Below are 24,083 nucleotides of genomic sequence, written 5' to 3' on the forward strand. Positions count from 1 at the left end.
AGTTCAGTCAGGCAATATGTTGGTTCCTCCTTGCTTGTTAATGTACCAGACTACTAAGTCCTACCCACTGTGTCAAGAGGCCATGAGAATTTGGCAGTGGGCGATAGCTTCCAACTGCTTTCTGATAGCAGTGCATATCCTGGGGAATGCCAACATAATTGCAGACAAGTTGAGTAGATGTATTCTCTTGCCCTACAAGTGGTCTGTCAATCCCGAAGTAGCAGCAGAAATTTTCAGCCGTTGGGGCCAGCCTTGCTTTGACCTCTTCACCTTCCCATCAAACAACAAATGCAGCAGCTATTTTGCCCTATTCCCCCCAAAGGGGGAGTCCCCAAGGGACGCTCTGATTCATGATTGGCCCGCGGGACTTCTTTATGCCTATCCCCTATTCCCCTGATTCCACAATTCATAAAGAAAGCTATTCGGTTGAAATGCAAAGTGATCCTCAGCCCCCTTTTGGCCTCGACAAGTTTGGTTCCCTTTCCTTTGGCCTCGTCTCCACAGTGGATTCTGGACCCTTTTCCAGACATGATTTCTCACCCCCAAGGTTTGAGTCACCCGAATCTCTCCAGTCTCAAGCTGACAGCTTGGTTTCTCCACTTCCGTTAGTTGCCAGGCAGGATGGTCTCACCTCACCTGTTCATGACATTATTCTGGCCTCTCATAAACCATCCACCAGAAGACATGTATCGGGACAAATGGAAAAGGTTCTGTATTTGGTCAAAGGAAAAGATGCTAGATCTGTATGCTAGATCTGTATTTGGCTCCAGTCACAGTGGTGTTACAATATCTGTCTAAGGTTTTTGAAGATAGAGCCACAGCCTCTACCATACCAGTACACCTAGCAGCGATTTCAAATTACCATAATGGGCTGGATGGTACTCCTCTCATATCACTGCATTTATGTAAAGCTTTTCTCGAAGAAGTTTCTCACATTAGACCTCCAATCAGACAGCTTATAGAGCCATGGGAACCTCATGTTAGTTCTCCAGTCTTTGACTCAACCTCCCTTTGAACCTGCAGTAAAACGTGACCTCAAATTCTTGCCATGGAAATCTCTCTTTTTGGTAGCCATCATGCCAGCCAGACGAATCCCACAGTTGCAGGCATTGTGCATTAAAAGACCCTATCTAATCCTTCCGCAAGGATAGAGTATCACTCAGGACAAACCCATCTTTTCTCCCCAAAGTTGTTTCTGACTTTTCCATCAATCAGTCTATTGACCTACCAGTATTCTTCCCAACTTTTTCTAATAAAGAATACTGCCTACATTCCGTGGATGTACACAGGCAATTTAGATTTGATTTAGACATGACCAAAACAATATGCAAGACTGACCAACTTTTAATTTCCTTTTCTGGGCCGAGAATGGGAAATTCTGTTTCCAAGGTCACTTTATCAAAATGGCTAAGGGACTGCATACGTTTCACTTATTCATTTGCAAAAGAACCTATGCCACAGCATATTAAAGCCCATTCCACTAGATTTATGGCAGTATCTGTGGCCTTTCACTCCAGGGCTTCTATTGATGACATTTGTGCAGCAGACACTTGGGCTAAACCCCACACTTTTATCAATCATTACAAATTGGATGTGGTCTCCAGAGGGAGAGCTGCCTTTGACTCAATGGTACTCAGGAACGTTCTTCCATAAGGGCCACCCAAGGATCTCAAGGTAGATGGGGATTCTGTCCCATCAGTGATGAATGGAAAGAAGATTAACAACATCAGGTAAAGAAGTTATGTCTTATAACGTTCCATCTGTTTTGTTTATCTTCTTTCATTCATCACTCCCCACCCTCCTTCTCCCACCAAAGGCTCCTGGGAGATAATTTGGGTCCAAGTGGTGTGTTAGGGCATTTACGCAGAAGTGGCCTCTGCTTTACATTTATAACCTGGGCAAACACGATCTGAGGTAACAGGGAGAAGGGCATTGTGGGTAGAAGCTTAGCTCGAGAGTTTTTGGCTGGTGCGAGCTTGGTATTAGGCCGACTCTTTTCTGAGGGCTCAGTGATAAATGAAAGAAGATCAACAACACCGATGGAACGTTATGGTAAGACATAACTTCTTTTTTTATTCCAGTTAAAGGTGGAAGTTGGTTGTTTATCTGGGAAAGTAGTTGGTCTTCTGAGTGTTAAAATTTCAGATGAGTAAGCACGTTTTTTTCCAGGATTGCGGATTTCAAGTCTTTTGTCTTTTTTTTTTTTTTCTTTTTCTTTTGAAGTGCAGTTAAATGAATTAATTGTGTATTTTGTTGTCTTTTACCATTTCCTTGCAGGCTGTAATGCAGATGGAAAACAGAAAAGCCAAGCAGTCACAATCACAGCAGGAGCAGCCCCCGTCAGGTCCTAATGGAGAGCTGAAATTTCAACAGGAAGGACAGAAGTCTGAGCGAGGTAAGGCTGGGCTCAGCTGCTTATAGAGGAATTCTTGTTATTTTGGCTGATACTAAGATTCAAACAAGTTCTGACGTTTGACAAAAGCAAAGCAGTCAGTCACATTACCTGTCATTGTAATGTCTGACTCCTGTCTTACTGCTCCTCCTTTCCTGAAGGTGCTTTGGAGCCCAGTGTCACTGCCTGGACCAAGTTCCTTGAGGTACCTCCAGTTAGTTTATCAAGAGGTGTGTAGTATGTGGTCACCATTTTATTTGTTTGATTGTGTTTGCCAGGGTAGAACACTCATTAAATTTGGCCATTTGTGAGTTCAGCAAGGGTGATGTACATAGTAACAACAGTAAAGTAATATTAAAGATATGACTAAATGTTATACAGTGACATAACATAAATGTAAAAAATACACACATTTACAAGAAAGTTTAAATAGAAGGTAGGACTAGAAGTGTAGAGTGCATAATACAGGTATCTTGGGTTACATGCAGTCCAGCCAAAACAATAGACATAACATGTAGGAAAGTTTTTAGCAGTGTTGAGAGTAGAAATTGTATAGTCCTAAGAGGTGCAATAGAAGAGCTAATAACCGGAGAACTTAACATTAGATATATGTAGTAGGAAATGGATAGGGCAGATGCAAAAACACTGGGCATGAGTTTATTTTATTTATTTAACATGTGTTAACTGGGAAAGTCCAACTTGGAACGTGACGATTTTGAGTGGAGGCCCGGGGAGACATACTCCAACGCATGTCTTACAAGTTGGGTTAAGAGATTTAGCAGTTAAGGTTTTCTGGGATGACTATAATAATGCAACCATGGGAATTAGGTATCATAGTCTGTGTTATGACATGTGCACTTAGATTGCTCAGCTAAGTATTGTTTGAAATGAGGTCTGAACAGTTTATAGTTTGATTTCAGTAAGATCAGGTAGCAATGCTTGTCACAGTTTAAGATCAAGACATAGTTTAAGATCAAGACATAAGCTGCAAATCTTCCAAGATAGCTGCACACTGATCTACACCTTAATTTCGGCTCTTTCCTAGTGTGAAAAAAGAAATTGACCGATAAGAGCCTCCAACTCTGCCAATTTTAATAAATTCAGTTACTGGCTGGTAAGTACACTGCCTAGATGCCAGCAAAGAAGAAACTTGGAGAGTCTAAAAGAAAATAAACTAGAAGAGATGAAGAGAAAACACTGACTGGGAAGAATCCTGCAGCTGTTAACTAAAAAAGTAGCTCAAGCTTTGATGGAAGGCATGGTTTCCAGTAGTATAGTAGGAGAAAAAATCAAATATGCATAGAGCTAATTAAACAAAAAATTGAAGAAGTGTAATGATTCCAATAAAAGCTGGAAAACATGGAAGAAGTGTTAAACAGCTGTTCAGTTAAAATGATAAAACTGCAAGTAGAGGCTGAAATGAAGAAAAAACTGGGTGAGTATGAGACTTATCAAAAAAAAAAGCTGTCCAGTGGCAAAACAGACTATCTGACCTGCTCCCAAACACCATTGGTGTTCCTCAGGGCTCGATACTTGGTCCCCTTCTTTTTTCCATCTTCATTAACGATCTCCACTCTGTCATCCCTAAAGCCACCTGCATTCAATACGCGGATGACTCAACCCTGATCTGTTCTGACGTCTCTCTCCCAAAACTACAAACAACTACTCAACACTGTTTTACTATAGTTGAAAAATGGTTCTCCGATCTGAAACTCATACTCAATCCATCAAAAACCAAACTACTTCTATTTTTCCCCACCATAACCACACCACTAGATAAAGAACTTCCTATTCCAAATAATATCTCCTTTCATGTTGAATCCATCAATGGCACTATCATTGACCCTGTCTCTAGTACCAAACTATTAGGTGTCACCATTGACCACAAACTCAAATTTGACTTTCACATCAGCCACACCATTAAAACTGTTAACAAGAAACTCGGGTCCCTGTATAGAATAAAAAACTACCTTACCCCGAATACCAAACTCACTATCGCTCGAACACATCTCCTCTCCACCCTCTTATGCCTCCCCAGTACTCTCCTTTCTTAAAAAGCGTGAACTCAATATGCTTACTGTTGCCTATAACCACATCGCCAGATTTATTACAGGAACTCCATATCGAACTCACCACTGCCTTAACCTTAAGAAAATTGGCTGGTTAGAATTGCCCAACCTTCTCAAACTTAACCAACTCACTGAAGCTTTTAAAATAATAAACCACCCAGATAGAACTCCATCACTGAGTAGTATACTGATCCCCTATACCAACCTTAACTGCCTTCGATCGTCAAACAGTGTTCAAATACTCACCATTAAAGCAAAGAATATGGGCGGCGATGCTCTTTATGCTAATTCCATTGGAAAGCCTTGGAATTCCCTTCCAAACCATATAAGAAATATGACTTCACTTAATCAATTCAAAAATAATCTCAAAGAACATCTTAAGTCACACTGGCTGTGTCCCTGTACTGAACCAGACTAACCTAGTGACTCGCTCCTCTCAATCCTCCACCCCCTCTCAGACTTCAATTCCTTTAATTCTGGTCCCTCTATGTTATCACCTCAACCTTATAATTGAATATTTAAATGTTTTTATAATCAAAATGTATAGCCTGCTGCAATTGTTTTTTTCTCATCCTATGTTAATCCTACCTCTTATGCGTGTAAATGTATAGTTGTCATGTCATTATGTTGGAGCTTTTCTCCCCGGGCCTCTACTGAAAAAGGACATGTATCCAGCTAGACTAGCCCGGTCAACAAATGTAAAATAAAATAAAAATAAAATAATAAAGTTTAAAAACAATGGTAGAGTTAAATAACAGAGCAAACTGAGAAAACCAGGTGTATATTAGAACAGCAAAGAGGCATTTAATTAAACGCCTCTTTGTCGACACATAAAGAGCGAATGCAGTAAAATGCGAATGCTCAAAACAGCAATTTCTTTCCCTGGGAAAAAAAGCGCTTGGCCTTCCCCGTGTGTTTTCCCCTTTCCCCACTATAGTGTGATCTCGGAGTTTGTATATTTAGTTGGGGGGGGGGTGAAGCCCCCCACATTGTAATGTTTGAAAGTGTGTTTGTGTGTTAGTGCTACCGATTTCTTTCCCAGGGAAAGAAATCGGTGTTTTGAGCATTCGCTTTTTAGTGCGTTCGCTGTTTGTGTCAACAAAGAGGCGTTCAGTTAAACGCCTCTTCACTGTTCTAATATAGACCCGGGAAAACCTAAGATTTTCTGCTGTACCAGAGAAATTGGAAGTAACCGACCATATTAATTTTATGAAAGCGCCACAAATAAGCAACTGGACTTGTATTCCACAGCAGGATTTGTTAAAGGGCATATTGTGTATATGCTCCAAACCTGTCCACGAGAAAGCAGCCAAGACCTGTATTATTGCAATCATACCAGCTGAAAGAGTTGATCTTGACAAAACTGTGGCAGAAAGACAAAATGTTAAAAAAATATTGTGCTTGTGAAAAATGTTTGAGCATTGTACACTAGGCAGAAGAGAAACAAATGTATTCCAGCAGTCAGAGAATGTTGAAAGGCAGGTGTGTGATATTTAAGCTACAGTATCCAGCTGTCTTCAGAATATTTTTCCTGGAGGATCAACATAATTTTTTGATGCAGAACAGGCTAAGGAAGGAATACAGCAGTTTGTCCAATAAAGTGAACCATCAGACAGAAGAAGACTCTGCTTTTCGTTTTGATAATAAAGCTGACAGAGATTTTGCGAGTGAAACCGTTTCCAGTGTTCCAAAGGAAAATGGTTGAGACAGAAAAAAGCACTTCAGTTGACTAGAAGAACTGGGAGTACCTTGGACTTAAACTGGAGGCTGGGGTTGGGAAATGGAAATTAAAAGGAAGACCAACAACACTGGAATTGGTGAATAAAGCTGAAATTGTAAAGCATCAGCCAAGTTTGTGAAGTATGGCTTTACAAGAAAAGGTGGAAACATTTGACTTTTGACTTTGTTAAACTTGAGGGGAATGAAAAGTGTATACCCCACTTCATGTCATTAATGTTTGAAAGGAAAAGAAAAAAAAAAAGTAACCAAGTAAAACTGTCTGTATAAAGTATTTCAGGATATAAATTGCATATTATATAGTAAAGTATGTGATAAAGATACTAAAATGGAAATATTTATGGAAGAGTTAAGTTAGCCAAGGTTAGATGTTGATGAGGTTCAGCATAACACAGACAGGAGGAGATGAGATAAAAACAGTGGCATATAATCTGCAGGAGAGTCTCCAGGAACAGATAGTATTGCTGTGGAAGTTTGGAAGCTAGAAGGGAAGAAATAACGATCTGGAAAGTTTTGTTTAACAATATTTTAAAGTGAGGGGAAAACACCAACATCCTAGAAGAGAACTGTGTTTGCTGTAATACCTAAAGACAGTAAAGATCCCTCAAACTCAGCTTCATATAGGCCCATTTCAATTTTAAACCATGATAGTGTTTTGTCTATAATAGCTGAAAGAATGGCCATGAAAAAGGATCTAGCTGGAGTGCTACTGTCCACCCGCCCAACAGAGTGTCCCAGGCCATGGACAGATTGGGGAAGCGAGTCTTTGCATCAGCGCCTTATGCCATACAGCCCCTGAACTACTTGGCACATTTTGAGGCTCCAGCGAGACTTCTCAAAACTGTCTGGAACACTTGCAGGACAGGTGTCTGACAGGGTAAGGGACAAAGTTGCCTCGCAGCTCTGGAATCAATCTCCAACTCGTTAGTGAGGTTGCTTTTACATGCAACTGAAGGGGGTGGCTAGAGTGGCGGGTTCAGGCATAGTTATGAGACGTTATGCCTGGATGGGCATTTGTGACCTGGATAAGAGTGTTTTTGTTAAGAGGAGGCAAACATTTGACATTAATAGAACAACGATGGTCCCAGAGGAGAGCAAAATGTAAGAAAATACCAGTGTTTGTGGGTATTTATACAGAGAAAGCATTTGAGGGAGTAAGCTGGGATTTTGAGTAGGGCAGTGGAAGCATTTTGCATTCCCTGATACAATAATAAGGGTAATTAGGAGGATATATGAGGGATCGGAGACAAAAATTAAAGCGGGAGGGTTCCTCTCTGATAAGTTGTGTCTGAGCAGAGGAACAAGTCAGGGGTGTCCTATAGACGGCACAGAGGTGCAGTAATAGTGTTGTCGCCTCACTGCAAGAGGTTCTCCTGTTCGGTTCTCGGCTGGAGAGTATTCTGTGCGGAGTCTGCATGTCCTCCCTGCATTTATGTGGGTTTATTCCAGGTGCTCTGGTTTCCTCCCACATTTCAAAGACATGCACCTGGAGAGTTTCTTTCTGGGCCTCTGCTGAAAATTGGCTTTGTTCCAAGTCGGACTTTCCTGGTAAACAAATGTTAAATAAATTTCCCCTTTGTTGTTTGTGGTATCTTTACAGCCGCTGTCAAAGAAAATAAGGGACTCAGAAATCCAAGGTTATAATTGGCATGGTAGTAAAGAAAAGTGTTTTTTTTTTTGTGATAAAACAATGAAAAAAGATATCTGTTTTTATTTTATTTAACATTTGTTGACCAGGAAAGTCTATCCGGGACAGAGCCCATTTTCAGTGGAGGCCCGGGGAGAAACGCTCCAGAAGTTGTGGAGCATTCTGAGACATTTTTTTTAAGATGTACAAGTAATGAAGATTAAAAAAAGGCTATAGCATGTAAACTCTGTACCCACACATGAATTGGGTCAGCAATACCCATTATTTATGGACACAATAAAATTAAGTATTTAGGAGTTGTTGTTGTTCTTTCGGCTTTTCCCGGTTAGGGGTCGCCACAGCGGAACTCCGGTCCGCTAATGATTGGCAGAAGATTTTTACAGTGCCGAGTTGCCAGCCCGACACCCAACCTAAAATGAAGGCACACCCATTCACGCATGTCTTTCGAACGCCACTCAACCGCTGGGAGGACATGCAGACTCCACACAGAAGGCGCTCCAGCCGAGAATCGAATGGGAGAACCTCTTGCTGTGAGGCAACAACACTACTGCTGCACCACCGCAGCTTCAAAAAGTATTTAGGAGTATAGATTAAAAAGTATATTACTTTGGAAACTAAGGATATGTGGAAAGAGACTAAAGAGAGACTACAAAAACTGAAAAACTGGAAGCTCTTGTTTATGGATAGCAAGATCAAACAGTGCGTTTTAGTCCCTTTAGTTTTGTACACATCCTGCATATTTTTATCAACTAGACAAGAAGTTGTCAATAGTAAAGATTTGAAGGATTTTGTCTGAGAAAAGACGGAAAGGATCAAGTGGGATAAGCTGGTCCTTTCAGTATAGCAAGGTGGTTTAGGATTCCTTGCTTTGAATGGATATTTTAGATATAGTTCAGAGAGTAGGCAAGCGAGGGCTGGAATTTACTGGAGAAAACTGGCAAAGGAACCAAGGTATTGGGAGCAAATAACTAGAGATGGAAATGTAATAAACAGGAAGAGGCCAAGTAGACATTTCGACTGCAGGCTGTATACTGCCTTCCCTGTCTGGGGTAGATATCGGCGTATAGCAAAAGATAAAGGGGTAGGGGAATCCTAAGTAAAATACAGATTATACGAAGTCCCAAAAAATGTGATGCATTTTCTAATCATTTAAATTAAAATGACTTCTTTGTGACAAATATCATTTTGGTTTTGTGAACATTAATAATTGTATGTAGGTTCATAGGTTCATAGGTTCGTACTAGGCTATCTGCCCTAGGGCATTTATAAGCCTAGCCAGAGTGTGTGTGGCTTTCACCACCCCTTAGGATGAGAATACTACGCCCATTTAGGGTTTAGTTTACTGTGCCTCTGTGTAGTAGTGACACAGAGATGACCCCCCGGGGTAAACCTACGATCTCCCATCCACTCGTCAAGATTTCTCTTGAATAGAGTTAGTGAGGGGCTCTGCCTAACATGGATAGGGATTCTGTTCCAGATTGTAGGGAGCCTCTGGGTTATGAATCTGTCCCTCCAGCACATCCTATTTATTTCTGTGTTGAGGTTTAAGTCTCTTGCTCTCGTGGCTCTGATGGATTTGGATTTTCTGAGGTGGAGCATGTCCATTAATTCCGGATTGGACATGGCCTTGTACGTCAGGCACAGATCACCTCTGAGTAGGCGGTATGCGACTGAATAGAGCTCGGGCAGCATATGACATATGTTTAAGACCCTTTATCCTCTTGGTGAGGAACTTTTGGGGTCTTTCCAACTGCTGCAGGTGTCTGGTAAGATACATCCCAAATGGGGCATTGTACTCGATCATTGGCCTGATAAGAGAAGAGTACAGGGGCACAATGACCTCTCTTGATCTAGATGTGAAACCCTTCATGATTAGGTGGGCAATATAGAAGGTCTTCCTAACCACTTTGGCAATGTGAGTGTCAAATGAGAGATTACTGTCAACCTGGGTCCCTAGGTCCCTGATTACCTCTTCCGTACTTAATGGATTACCACCTATGTGGTAATTTGTGGGTACCTTGTTTTTCCCAAAGGGTATGACTATACATTTTTTGGCGTTCAGCTTAAGGCCATGGCTCTGGCACCAATTATCCATTTCTATGAGGCCTCTCTGAAGGATGTTTGTGTCCGCTGGAGTATCAATTATGGCCGCCAGTTTGCAGTCATCTGCGAACTTTGTCAGCCACAATCCTCCTATGTTTGCCTGTACCTCGAAAAATAAATGCCGAACAAGAGGGGTCCCAGGACTGAGCCCTGTGGGACACCGCTTGTGACTGGCTTAGAGTCTGACATAGCTCCAGCAACTCTGACCCTGTGGGTTCTGTCCTTGAGCCAGTTTGCAACTCATCTTGTGATATATGGGTTTACATTTAAGCTGGTGAGTTTGTCTATGATGCCCGAGTGGGGTATTGTGTCAAAGGCTTTTGCAAGGTCAAGGTAGGCTGTGTGAACTGCCTTACCCTCATCAATGGCCTTAGTGACTGTTTCAAAAAAGTCGACCAAGTTCAAAAGGCAGGATCTGCCCTTGAAAAAGCCAAATTGGGTAGGATCCAATGTCTGTAGGTCCCCAATGTCTTTGTTTATGAGTTCCATAATGATCCTCTCCATAGCTTTGCAGACCAGGCTTGTCAAGCTTATGGGGCGGTAATTTCCAGGGTCCGTAGAAGCACCGCCTTTGTGAAGTGGGACCACTGTTGCCGTACGACACTCTTTGGGTACGTATCCTGTAGTAATGCTAAGATTAAACAGCAGCCTTATGTGTGGGTTTAGTTCCTCTTGGAGTTCATGTAGCACACAGCCCGGGACACCGTCCGGTCCCATTGATGCTGTGTTTTTAGCTTTAGAGAGGGCGGCTCTCACCTGAGCATCTGGGATGTTAGGGAGGCTACACTCTGCTGGGATGGTTATTTCTCCTTTTGGGGGGGCGGGGGAGGAGAAATTTGCACTGAACCTGTCTGCCAGAATGTTGGCAATGTCAGTGGGTTCAGTGTATTTTGTGTCATTTTGGACTAACTCTGAGCATATCTGGGAGTTTCCACCCAGGTTTCTAACATAGCTAAAGAAGGCCTTGTGATTGTCTTTTGTGTCTTTTGCGATTTTTCTCTCAAAGTTGGCCTTGGATGATTTTATGAGTGATCGTAGTTTTTTGCTAGTACTGATCAGAGATGCCTTCCCTTTTAGGGATTTTGCTCTGTCATGTAGTAGCTTCCTCCTCCTGTTGTAAAGTTTGTTTATGGCTGGGGTCCACCAGACCGGGTGCCTGCCTTTGGGGGAATGGGTCTTGATTTTATTTGGGATTGCATGATCCATGCATTCTTGAAGGTGCCCGTAGAAGGCATTTGTAAAGGATTCAGCAGTGTGGGTTGTGGTTTCCACTGGCCCAGGGGCCTTGAAGGATACCACTTCAGTCTTAAGAAGTGTGAAGTTGGCTTTTGAGAAGTTATTCACTGTGGTCTTTTGTGCAGGGGGTGGGAGCGGGATGTGGATTTCCAGTGAGATTAATTTATGGTCTGATCTTACCAAAGAGGGATATACTTCCGGTGTGGAGCATTTTGTCCCCATGTTTGTGATGATCAGGTCTAGTATATTGTCTCCTCTTGTGGGAATGGTGACTAGTTGTTCCATCGCATTTGAGTTTATGAATTCTAGGAACCTTTGGGCTAGGGTGTTGGGGCTTGAGTAATGTTCCCAGTCTATGTTTGGGTAGTTGAAGTCTCCCAATATGATGGTATTTGGAGAGACATTCATACTCTCCAGTGTCTTCAGGAAGGCTGTGTGGGGTTCCTGAGTTTGGGAGGGTGGTCTGTAGCATGCTACAAACTGTAAGGCAGTTTTGCCTATGGTTAGTTGCACCTGGATGGTGTCCGATGCTTCGTGCGTTGCCACTAGCCTGGAGGTGTGGGTATCTTTGATGAATATGGATACTCCCCCTCCTTTTATGGTTCGGTCCAAGTTTTGGGGCCGGAAAGCATGATATGAGGTAAAACCTGATAGTGCTGGGTGCTCTCAGGAGCCTTGAACCAGGTTTCAGTCACTGCACAGACATCGATGTTCTCCATACTGAGGAGGGCTTCGAGGGTGTGCATCTTGAGGTTTAGACTTCTGGCATTGAGCAGAATTACCCTTATTTTTTTTCCACTTGTGTTTTCTAGGGAGGTAGGTTTGTCATTTGAGCCTTGACTAAAAAAGGCACTATGGGGGTGGCAAGAGCCTTTGGCCAATATCCGGAAGCCCATGGGTGACAGGTGCAAGCCATCCCTTGCGAAGCAGCGTGGCTTGTCAAGCATGTCATCCCAAGCAGACAGACATTGGATCCCCTTAGAATGATACCAGTAATTAAGCCAATTGTTAAAACTGATCATTTTGTCTTTGTACTGTGGCATCATTCTTGGTGAGGGTAAGATGCTGCTCAGGGTCAGGGTCATACCGGCCTGGGCTACATAATCAGAGAGCTCCTCTATGTCTCTTTTCATGTAGTCCAGGGAGGTACGTCTCAGGTCGTTCACACCGGCATGTACAATGACTGAGTCAGATTTGTACTTGCTGTGGAGTGACCTGAGTGCTTGTGTTATGTGGCGGATTCTAGCTCCCGACAGGCAGCTTACTGTGACCTTTTCCTTGTTCAGTCTGGTGAGCGGGACGTCAGTGTGTCTTGACTATGGAGTCACCTATTACAAGTGTGTCAGGCATGTTGTTTGGCCTTAAGGGCTGTGACTGTTTAGCACACTGACTTTGTGAACTATGTGCTGCATGTGCTATGTCTTGAGGTGGCGGTTGCTTGGGTGTCTGCTTTGGAGGCCTCTGTTGTTTTGGTAGATTTTTATTCAGCACCTCCGAGTATGTTTTTGTGTGTTTATGTGTTTGGTTTGCAGTTGTGATAGTTCTATGTGAGACTGGGTTTATGATGTGTGTGGTTACCTTCTCCTCCTGACTGGTCTTGCCGGTACTGAATTGAGAGAGCTCAGCCTCCAGTTTGGCTATATAGTTGCATCTCTCACATGTATTCCTTCATGCTATGAAAAACAGCATTAAAGTTATCCTGAAGTTGATTTTTCAGAGCCTTGATATTTGAAGAGGACCTCCTGTTAATGATAATTTGAAAATGATCACTTATTAATGATATTAGCATAAAGTACAATTCAAAATGAAGGATTAACATTTGAAAGCAAGTTAATATAGAGGGTAAGGGGTGTACAAACTGAAACACCCTTTGAAAGAAGAATTGTTCTGAGATCGAATTTCCACACTTAAAGCAGCCTGTTATGAAGATGAACATTAAAGCAGTGAGGTGAGACCACTGTAAGGTGCTAATTAACAAGTGACCATGTCAGAAACCTTCACTCCTGTGAATTGCTTTGTATTACTGTTGGTGTAATTACTGTAAGTAGAGTACAGAAACAATATTTCTGCCTTATCTGAAGCCATGATAACATGGTTCCATATTTACCCAAATGTTGTTGCAGGTTATTTTTTTCAGAGAAGTTATGAAAGAAATTTAAATTGAGGGCAAATGAAGCTATCAGAACTTAGGAACAGAAATGGCTAGATCTTTCGAGATGGAAAGAGCAGTGTGGAATGTCTAAGACTGTGTGGGTATGTTTTAGGGTTTTACTAGGAAGTGTTTAATAAGAAAAGACAAAATTCAGTTCTGTAGCGTGCATGTTCTTGTCAGGTAGTTTTTATAGGTTACTGCTCTGTTTGCAGTTTCTGTTATGTAAAACAATGGAGTGCAGATGTTCATCGTGCATACAGCTGCAGTCATACCAGATGGGTTTTCCTGCCGTCAGGCGGGTCCTCGGTCGGCCGAATTAATTCCAAAGTCTAGGTCCGGCGTCGGATGTCGTCGCTTCTTCCCTGACGTCAGTGCGACAGGGGTATAAAAGAACCAGCCGACGCCATTTTCTTCAGTCTTTCTTGCCACGCGGTGCCCGAAGCAGAAGCAGTTTGCAAGTGCCGGTCGGCCAGCTCCTGAGATTACGAATATTTTTCAACCAAAGAATTCTTGAAAGCTAAGTACCCCGTTGGGGAAACTTTTTTTGCCTCAGACCGATGTTAGACAAAGTTAATAATTGCATTTCATGTGGGAAGCAAATACCACATAAGGATTTCCATTCCCTCTGTATTCCTTGCTTAGGCCCAGACCACGACGTCTCAGCCTGTCGTTTTTGTGCTACATTCAACAGACGCACTATTAAGCGTCAAGCGGAGTTCGCCCAACACTATTTTGGCAAAAAGTTTAATTATAACATGTCGTCGGATACTCCAACTCCAGTTTTGAGTAAACGACGCAAAGATAAGGACTGACATACGAGGTCCGCGACTTCTACCAACACCACGCTAAAGCCGACTACAGGTGCTCCGGTTCTCAGCGAGGCACCTACGCAGCCCCTGACTACCGATGACATTTCATTAGCGGTGTCTTCTGTGCCCGAGGTCGCAGGCTCTTCGGCCCACACCCCGACTACAGATACTGAAGCCACTTTTGGCGGGGAAACTCAGAGTTCAGACAGGCCTGCCACCTCTCAAGGTGTCTTCAGGCCTTCATCTTCTTTTTCCATTAAGGCTTACACTAAATCTAAAGCAGCCATGCATTCTAAAAGACAAGCTCCACAGGGCCCCTCTCAATGCCCCATGCCTAAAAAGCAGATGCTCAAAATGGCTGAGGACTTGATTACTCTTATCTGGGGTTCTCAACCCCCCCCTCGGACAAAAGGCCCAGAGTGGAGGAAGAATACCCTTCCTCGGACCAGGCCTCCATTACTTCAGAACATTCTGAGGACCAGGAGCATTCTTACTCCCTTTTCGAAGATTCTGATGCAGAGGAGTCCATTCCCTCTGTCTCCCCCCCTAAAGATTACTCTTTTGGGGAAACCTTGCATACCTTGAGGGAACACTTCCACTGGGAAGGCCAAGAGTACTCAGACTCCAAGAAAAGGCTCAGGGATTTCCTCTTGCTCCCTCAGCACAGGCCTCTGGCTATACCTCCTGTCTTAGACATACTAGATGATGTGTATTCAGAGGCCAGCCTTAACCCAGATTCTTTACCTCCAGCTCCAGTCAAGCCTGACCGGTATTGCCGGGTTCCTGATTCACACCAATTCCTATACAAAAGCCATGCGGCTGACCCAGAAACTATTTCACAGGGTCCCAAGGGAATTAAGGCCTCCACTGCCAAAAATCCATTACCTTCAGAGAGAGATTCCAGAGCTTTAGAAAGGTGGGGGAAAAAGGTATACACCTCGGCCACCTTAACCATGAGGGCATTAAACTGTCAGTTTCATATGTTAAAGTATCAACAGTTTTTGTTATCTCAGTTGAAAAGCAAAATGTCACAACCTGAACAACCAGACTTGAAGGAGTTGCAGGATTTGTTGCATAGTGCAGAGCAAGTGGGTAAACATACCTTGCAATGTGGTTTTGATGCTTTAGAGGCCTCATGTAGAGCTGCTGTTACAGGATCAGTCATACGTAGACATGCTTGGCTCAAAGAGCAAACCTTACCAGATCATGTCAAAGCTAAAATTACTAGATGCACCTCTTCAAAAAGATGTATTATTTGGTGTTAAAGCTGAGGAGGTATTAAAGAAAATGGAGGAAAAGGCAAAATCAATGCAAACAGTGAAAGATTTCCTACAGGTACAACCCCCACGCTTCAGTAGAAATTGGCCTTCAAAAAATTGGTCCTTTCCAGCCACGGACAGACCTCAAAGAGGTAGATACAGGCGCCCGAGGGGTAGAAGGCAATCTCAAGGATCATTTAGAGGCAGACAATGGCAAACACCTACACCAAGAGGGGGTGAGGATAGTTCACAGCCATTCAGAAAGCAGACCCTATGACTTTCCCCTTTGCATGCCAAGCAAGGCTCAAATGGCAGCACCTTTAGGCCAGAAAACTGGCATTATTTTTGAAAAATTGGCATATTGTCATAAAAGACAAATGGATCCTGGACATTATAGACAGAGGCTACAGATTCCACTTTCACACCCTTCCAAAAATGAGAGGCATGCCAAACCTGCCACACAATCAAAGGGCAGAGGCACAAAAACAAATTTCAGATCTCATGGACATGAAAGCTATTCAAAAGGTACCTGCACAAGAACAGGGTCAAGGTTTTTTATTCCTGGTACCAAGGAAGGGCAAAGATTGGAGCCCTATTTTGGACCTATCCATCCTAAACACATATTTACTCGTACCAAAGTTCAAGATGCCCACATTACAGCAGCTTCTTCCCATGCTGGGCAAGGAGTCTTGGCTGGTAACATTGGACCTCAAGGAGGCATACCTGCATGTCCCAATCAGACAAGATTGCAGAAGATACCTCAGATTTCTTGCAGGTTCATCCCATTATCAATTCTCTGCATTGCCCTTTGGCTTATATACTGCGCTCAGAGTGTTCACGAAATGCCTGGCATCAGTAATTGCCTTCTGCAGACTTCAAGGGATACAAATATACCCATATTTGGACGACTGCCTGATCCAATCAGACAGCAAACACACTCTTCTGAAACACCTGGCGTTTGTAATAATGTTGTTGAAATCTCTGGGATACACAGTCAACAAAAAGAAGTCAGGACTAATACCCTCTCAAACAATTTTCCTGGGTGCCAGCTTGGATACAAACGCCCAGATGGCCTACCTCACGCCAGAGAAACAAGGGCAATTAACTCAATACTTAAGAAAACTGGCAACCTTCACCAGGCTGACTGCAAGGAAAATCCTGCAGGCTTTGGGATTCATGGCATCTTGCATCCTGCTAATCCCATGTGCAAAGCTGCATATGAGGAAACTTCAATGGTATCTAAAAAACTTATGGTCTCAACACAGCCACAGTTTGGAAACGATCATACCACTGATTCCATGTCTTCAAAAGGAATTTCTGTGTTGGGCTCAAGCATGCCAAAGAAACATAGGTCTCCCATTCTGCAAGCCCCAAGCAAATCAAGTCATCACAACAGACGCCTCGGACTACGCCTGGGGGGGCGCACATGACAGATTGGTGCATTCAGGGCAAATGGTCACAAAAAGAAAAGCACCTACACATCAATCAAAAGGAAATGCTAGCAGTAATAAATGCTATTATGGCTTTCAAAGACCTACTGCATCCAGGCCAGCTGTTTATGAGGACAGACAACACCACAGTGATGTGGTACATAAACAAACAGGGAGGAACCCATTCATACCCCCTATGCAGGCTAGCCATGTCTCTTTGGAACATGGCTCTGGAATTACAAATCCAACTTCAAGCACAGTTCCTGCCAGGCAAGGAAAACACGCTGGCAGACAACCTGAGCAGAAATATGACAGATCCACACGAATGGAAGTTGCATCCTCAAGTTTTTACAATGATAATTCAAGCATGGGGAAGGCCAGACATAGATCTCTTTGCCACCCACAGAAATTACCAATTGACAAAATTCTGCTCAAGGACCTTTCATCCACAGGCCTGGAAAGTGGACGCACTCTCTTTCAGTTGGACAACAATGACGGTTTATGCCTTTCCACCTCTTCCACTGCTGCCCAAAGTTCTATTAAAAGCCAGAGCAGACAGACCAAAGATGATTCTCATTGCTCCAGACAGGCCAAGACAACACTGGTACCCACTCCTGAGGAGCCTGACGCATTCCCCACCATGGATCCTGCCTCTAATGCCTCTTCTACTGACTCAGCACAACTTCAAAACTCTTCACAGTCAGCTGAAAACACTCAATCTAGCCGCATGGAGGATTCCTTAAATTCACAGCAGACCCTACTCTCCAAGGAGGTCATTTTGGAGGCCAGAAGGCCTTCTGCTAGAAAAGCCTACTCCGCAAAATGGAAACGGTTTTGTGCCTGGAATCAGAAAAAGGGTCAGAATCCTGGAATACTGAATTTACCTCAAATATTACAGTACCTAGCCGAGCTGCTAAGCAGTGGACTTTCATTCTCCTCCATCAAAATCCATGCCTCAGCCATTTCTGCAGAGTACAACACTGATCCTCCTTTATTCTCTCACCCTCTCTTAAGACAGTTCCTCAGAGGGGCTAAGAATATAAAACCCCCAAGGAAGCAACCAGTACCTGCTTGGGATCTCAATTTCATTCTAGAAAAACTAACCCTGCCTCCTTTTGAGCCAGCTGCTTCAACAGATCTGCAATATTTGTCATGGAAAACAGCCTTCCTTCTAGCTATCACCTCAGCACGCAGGGTTTCGGAACTACAAGCCCTCATGGCTGTGCAGCCTTTCATCATTTTCCATCAGTACAGAGTTTCCTTATGAACCAATCCTTCATTTATGCCAAAGGTAGTATCCAGGGTAGCCTTGAATCAGGCTATCCACTTACCTACCTTTTACCCTAATCCACAAAACAAAGGGGAGAGACTACTACATTCCTTGGACATTCACAGACAGCTCCATTATTATTTGGACAGAACAAAGCCTTTCAGAAAATCAGAGCAACTCTTTGTGTCCTATGCTACAGGTGCTCAAGGGAAGCCTATTTCCAAACAGACAATCTCAAAATGGATAGCCCACTGCATACGCTTTTGTTATTCTTTTCATAGTAAAACTGTACCTACAGGCATCGGATCTCACTCCACAAGGGCCACAGCTACCTCTGCAGCTTTCCTCAGGGGGGTTCCTACCAAAGATATTTTGGAAGCAGCCACTTGGAGTTCTGTACATACTTTCTCCAAGCACTATCACCTACCATTATACTCCAAAACTAGAGCGGGCTTTGCCACTGCAGTCTTGCAGGGCGTCCTGGCTCCTCCTAGTTCCACTTAGTGCCTACCACCCCTTTATTAGCTTTGGGATTCTACCCATCTGTTATGACTGCAGCTGTATGCACGATGAACATAGTACAGTTTTGTATCTACCATAAATGTAGATGTTAGAGTGCTAATACAGCTGCAGTCCAGGTTTCCCTCCCTCCTTTCTCTCTTGGGACAGGCCTAATGGCTAACACCTCCTCATACAACCTCACTGGGGTATTCTTTTATGGTGTATTTGCTTGCAACTACTGTTTTTTTGATTATATTGCATTTGCATTATTACATACATTTATGTTTTGCCTTCCTTCTGGGGGCACCTGACATCTGGGGCAAGAAAAACTGAAGAAAATGGCGTCGGCTGGTTTTTTTATGCCCCTGTCGCACTGACGTCAGGGAAGAAGCGACGACATCCGACGCCAGACCTAGACTTTGGAATTCGGCCGACCGAGGACCCGCCTGACGGCAGGAAAACCCATCTGTTATGACTGCAGCTGTATTAGCACTCGAACATCTACATTTATGGTAGGTACAAAACTGTACTTTATCCCTTGTGTGTTGATAGTAAAGAATCTGCAGTGTGTGTCCCACTTAGTGTACAAAAGCTGGAAGCCATGCTGTAAATAAATGTGTCCTGAATTTTTCTTCAGTTTTGGGAGGATAGGTTAGGTTTTTTTTTGTGTAGTGTGGAAATTTAAGATGGGTAATTTGGGTTGATCTTTCTGTGGTTTTTATTGACATTTAATCGAAGTAATTTCAGATGGTGGAGTAAAGCCCTGTCTTGTACATGAAGTATGCCTCGTGGAACCTCATTATTTTAAATATCCCTGTGACTAATAAAAATCATTCTCTCAAAATGAATGAACTGGACTTCATTCGTGTGTAATGAAACCTTTTTTTTTTTTTTTTTTTTTTTTTAACAGTTGCTTTAATTAGAAATTATCCAGCTACTGTTAACACCCAATGCATCTTAAACGCTTGAGTTTTCAGTAGCAGATGTATTTTTTATCATGTTTAACGTTTATAGCAAAGGTTTTGCAAAGGTGTTCTGAATGAGGAGGTATTTTCTCAAGCCTAACCGTGGATTGGAATGTAAATTTCAATTCCTGATATTTCCGTATGTAGTTACTTGGTAAGGTAATTTAATAACTTTGCATGATAAACTGGACAGTGACACTAAAGGATTGCAATACTTAATTTTAAGGTCTTCTCTTAGTTTGTGTAATCTAAGAGGAAATAGTTGTCAGTCATGAAGGTCACTGTAGTATGACCACCAGAAATCTGAGATCTGTTAAACTGCAGTATTCACTCTGGATCTGCTTTTTTATGAAATTTGAAATTGAAGTTCTACATAAAAAATGTGACTTAACTGAGGTTGCGAAATGGAAGTTGAGATGTTCTTCATCTCACATTGCTGCAGTCCTTACTTATGGGTAGTCCGCTGTCCTCGGTCGGCCCGAATACCAAAGTATTAGGCTGACGTCGGTCATGGGCGCCTAGATCTGACATCAGAGCATCAGGGTATAAAGGCGCATGACCGACGTCATATCCTCAGTCTTTTTTGCCGCATGGTCCGATGCAGAAGCAGCGTTGCAAGTGCCGTTCGGCGTTCTGAAATTTTTCGCTGAGTTTCAGACCGATACCAAGTTGGGCTAAGTACCGCGTTGGGGAATATTTTTGTTTTTTTCTTGCCTCAGTTACTTACCGGATGTCAGAAAAAGTGAATAATTGTATTTCTTGTGGGAAACAGATACCGCATAGGGATTACCACTGCTTTGTATTCCTTGTTTGGGACGAGCACGGCGTAGTCGGGTGTCGGTTTTGTGCTAGGTTTAATAAGCGCACTATAAAACGGAGGTTAGATTGCGCTAGGTTAGTCTTTGGCAAGAGGTGTAATTATAATATGCCGCCGGTAGTTCCGGCACCTGCTTCTACTAAGAAGCGCAAAGACAAATCTTTAAAACCTAGGCAGGATGATTCGTCCGTTTGGACGCCGGACCTTTAGAAGCTACAGCTGAACAGGTGGATCCGGCTGAAGTTTCTGTTGAGTCCCAGGGGGAAACTTTGATTTTACAGGATGTGGCCTCTCAGGAGGCAGGTCAGGCTGAAGGGGCCTCTCAGGTTACTATTCTCCCTTCTATGCCTAAGGTGGTTAGGCCTTCTGCTACTGTTTCTAAGGCTCCTTCTAAGGGCAGGTCTGTCTTGCCTTCCTCTGGTGTCAGTTCTGGTTCTTCAGGGTCTGTGCCTAAAAGCACATGCTTAAAATGGCAGAGGATTTGATTACTTTAATTAGAGGTTCTATTCCCCCTCCTGATAAAAGGCCCAGGATGGAGCCAGAGTTGGAAAGTTTGGGACAGGCCTCAGATGATTCAGAGTCTTCTGCTGAAGACATTCAAGATTTCCCTCCTTATTCTGATTCTGATGCAGAGGATTCCACTCCTTCTGCTTCTCCTCCAGAGGATTTTTCATTTTCAGAAACTCTGCATTCCATGAGGGAGCATTTTCAGTGGGAGGGACAGGATTACTCTGATTCACGGAAGAGACTTAGGGAGTTCTTGTTTTTACCACAGCATAGACCCTTAGCTATACCTCCGGTTTTGGATGTTGTTTTGGATGTTTTTTCGGAAGCTTCCCTTAATCCAGATTCTGTGCCTCCTGCCCCAGTTAAACCGGACAGGTATTACAGGGTGCCTGAGGCTCATAAATATCTGTATAGAAGTCCTAGGGCGGACCCAGAAACTATTAGTCAGGGGCCTAAGGGTGTTAGAGCCTCTGTTGTTAAGAATCCGGTTCCTCTGGATAAGGAAGCTAGAGCTTTGGATAGATGGGGTAAGAAGGTGTATACCTCTTCTACTTTAGCAATGAGAGCTTTGAACTGCCAGTTTCATATGTTGAAGTATCAGAATTTCCTCCTTTCTCAGCTAAGGTCTAAAGTGGATGCTTTGGCAGAGGGCATAGAGTGTAAAGAATTGCAGGATTTAGTGCATGTTTCTGAACAGGTGGGTAAGCACTCTTTGCAATGTGGTTTTGATGCTTTACAGACTTCTTCCAGGGTGGCTGCCACTGGTTCAGTTATTCGTAGGCACGCCTGGCTTAAGGATCAGAATTTGTCTGAGCATGTTAAGTCTAGAATTCTGGATGCCCCTTTACAGTCTGAAGTTTTGTTTGGTCCTCCTGTGGAATCGGTCTTAAAGAAAATGGAAGACAAGGCTAAGTCTATGCAGACTGTTAAAGATTTTTTGCAGGTACAACCTCCAAAGTTTAGTAGAAATTGGCCTACTAGGGGGTGGACGTACCCTTCTTCTGATTCTCAGTCTAGGGGTAGATCTAGGCGTGGTAGGGGCAGAGCTCAGAGTACTTTCAGGCCGAGACAATGGAGTTCGCCTGCTCAATCTGCTGGTGAGGGCAGGGGCCAGTCCTTTCGTAAACAGGCCCAATGACCTACATTTTCAGCTGCCAGATTCTTCTTGCCTGGCAGCTCCTTTGGGAGGAAAGTTGGCTCTTTTCAAGCAAAATTGGCATTTAGTCACCCAGGACAAATGGGTATTGGACATTATAAACCGAGGTTACAAGTTCTATTTCCATACCATGCCTCCTTTCAAAGGCATGCCAGACGTCCCTCCTCGCAAAGGATAGAGGCTCGCAGACATATTTCTTTACTTCTTCAAATAGGAGCTATACAGCCAGTTCCTCTGTCAGAAGTGGGCCTAGGATTTTATTCTCGCCTGTTTCTAGTTCCAAAGAAAGGGAACACGTGGAGACCAATTTTGGATTTATCTATCCTCAACACTTACCTGGACATTCCAAAGTTCAAGATGCTGACTTTACAACAACTTTTACCTCTGTTGGGAAAAGATCACTGGATGGTTACTCTGGACCTCAAAGAGGCTTACCTTCATGTTCCTATCAGGCCCAGTTGCAGGAGGTACCTGCGTTTTGGCTGGAAATTTACATTATCAGTTCTCTGCATTGCCCTTTGGCTTATCTACTGCCCAGAGTGTTCACAAAGGTTCTGGCTCCAGTGATAGCATTTTTCAGACTAAGAGGAATACAGATTTATCCTTATTTGGACGATTGCCTGATTATTGCACAAGAAAAGGACGAACTTCTTCATCATCTACAGTATGTGATGGCAGTGTTAAGATGCCTAGGGTATTCTGTGAACGAAACAAAGTCCAGTCTAGTACCCTCTCAGGACATGTGCTTTCTGGGTGTGAGACTGAATACAGCTTCCCAGATGGCCTTTTGACCCCGGACAAACAAAGAAGCCTTTCCCTTTATTTCCATCAAATGTCTCTACGGTCCAGGCTGACTGCAAGGACAGTCCTTCAAGCCTTGGGGTTCATGGCATCTTGTATTCTGGTGCTTCCCAATGCCAAATTGCATATGAGGAAGCTTCAATGGTATCTCAAAATGTATGGACACAGCACTGCCAAGATCTAGACACTGTCATTCAGATAATACCTTGCATTCGGAAGGAGTTTTTGTGGTGGGCTCAGGAATGTCACCTAAACAAGGGACTCTCTGTGACCCGGCCAGAGGCGAGTCAGATTCTAACGACAGATGCCTCGGACAAGGCTTGGGGAGCACACCTCAATGGAAAATGGGTGCAAAACACGTGGCCTGTCAAACTCCAGCATTTGCATATCAACTTGAAGGAAATGTTAGCAGTCCAGTTTGCATTGATGGCTTTCAAAGATTTACTTCACCCAGGGCAGGTGTTGATTCAAACAGACAACACTACTGTCATGTGGTACATCAACAAGCAGGGGGGAACCCATTCTTACCCTCTTTGCAGGCAACCGATGATTCTGTGGGAAACTGCTCTCAATCTACACCTCAATCTTCAGGCAAGGTTTCTACCAGGAGCACAGAACTCCTTAGCAGATGTATTGAGCAGACAAATGGTGGATCCTCACGAATGGAAATTGGATCCTCATGTATTTCAACAGTTGACAGTGTTATGGGGAACTCCAGACATAGATCTGTTCGCTTCTCCACTAAATTACCAGTTGCCAAAGTTTTGCACAAAAATGTTTCATCACACAGCTTGGAAGGTGGACGCTCTATCATTCAGTTGGAACAACCTGCATGTATATGCCTTTCCACCTCTGCCTCTTCTTCCCAAGGTACTCTTGAAGGCCAGACAAGACAAGCCAACCATGATTCTGATAGCACCGGATTGGCCTCGACAACACTGGTACCCACTACTGAGGAGCTTAGTACGAGAACCTCCATGGCCTCTGCCTTTGATTCCGCACCTTTTGTCACAAGAGGACAGTCACTTCATCAATGTCAAGATTCAGTCTTTACATCTAACAGCCTGGCATATTCTGTTTTAGACTCTGGAGGGTCTCAGCTTCCACAACAAGTTTTGAATGTTATTTTGGAGGCCAGGAGGCCTAGTACCAGGAAAGTTTACGCTGATAAATGGAGGAGATTTTTTATTTGGAGCAAAGGAAAGGACTTTGATGTTTCCAAACCTGATTT

At 43.4% G+C, this 24,083-nt stretch overlaps 1 protein-coding gene across 2 annotated transcripts in view; it reads left to right on the forward strand.

The window, feature by feature from the left end:
• The window catches only part of LOC122791611 (nucleobindin-2-like), a 917,099-nt gene that overhangs the window by 877,864 nt on the left and 15,152 nt on the right, over window positions 1–24,083 (forward strand). For both annotated transcript variants that reach the window (XM_044059400.1, XM_044059401.1), the window contains exon 12: window positions 2,278–2,395. In XM_044059400.1, the coding sequence (XP_043915335.1) occupies window positions 2,278–2,395 (118 nt within the window). The remainder of the gene's footprint in view (window positions 1–2,277; window positions 2,396–24,083) is intronic.

The sequence above is a fragment of the Protopterus annectens genome, chromosome 17.part0, assembly GCF_019279795.1.
Source record: "Protopterus annectens isolate FY-2018-M chromosome 17.part0, PAN1.0, whole genome shotgun sequence".
Lineage (NCBI taxonomy): Eukaryota > Metazoa > Chordata > Ceratodontiformes > Protopteridae > Protopterus > Protopterus annectens.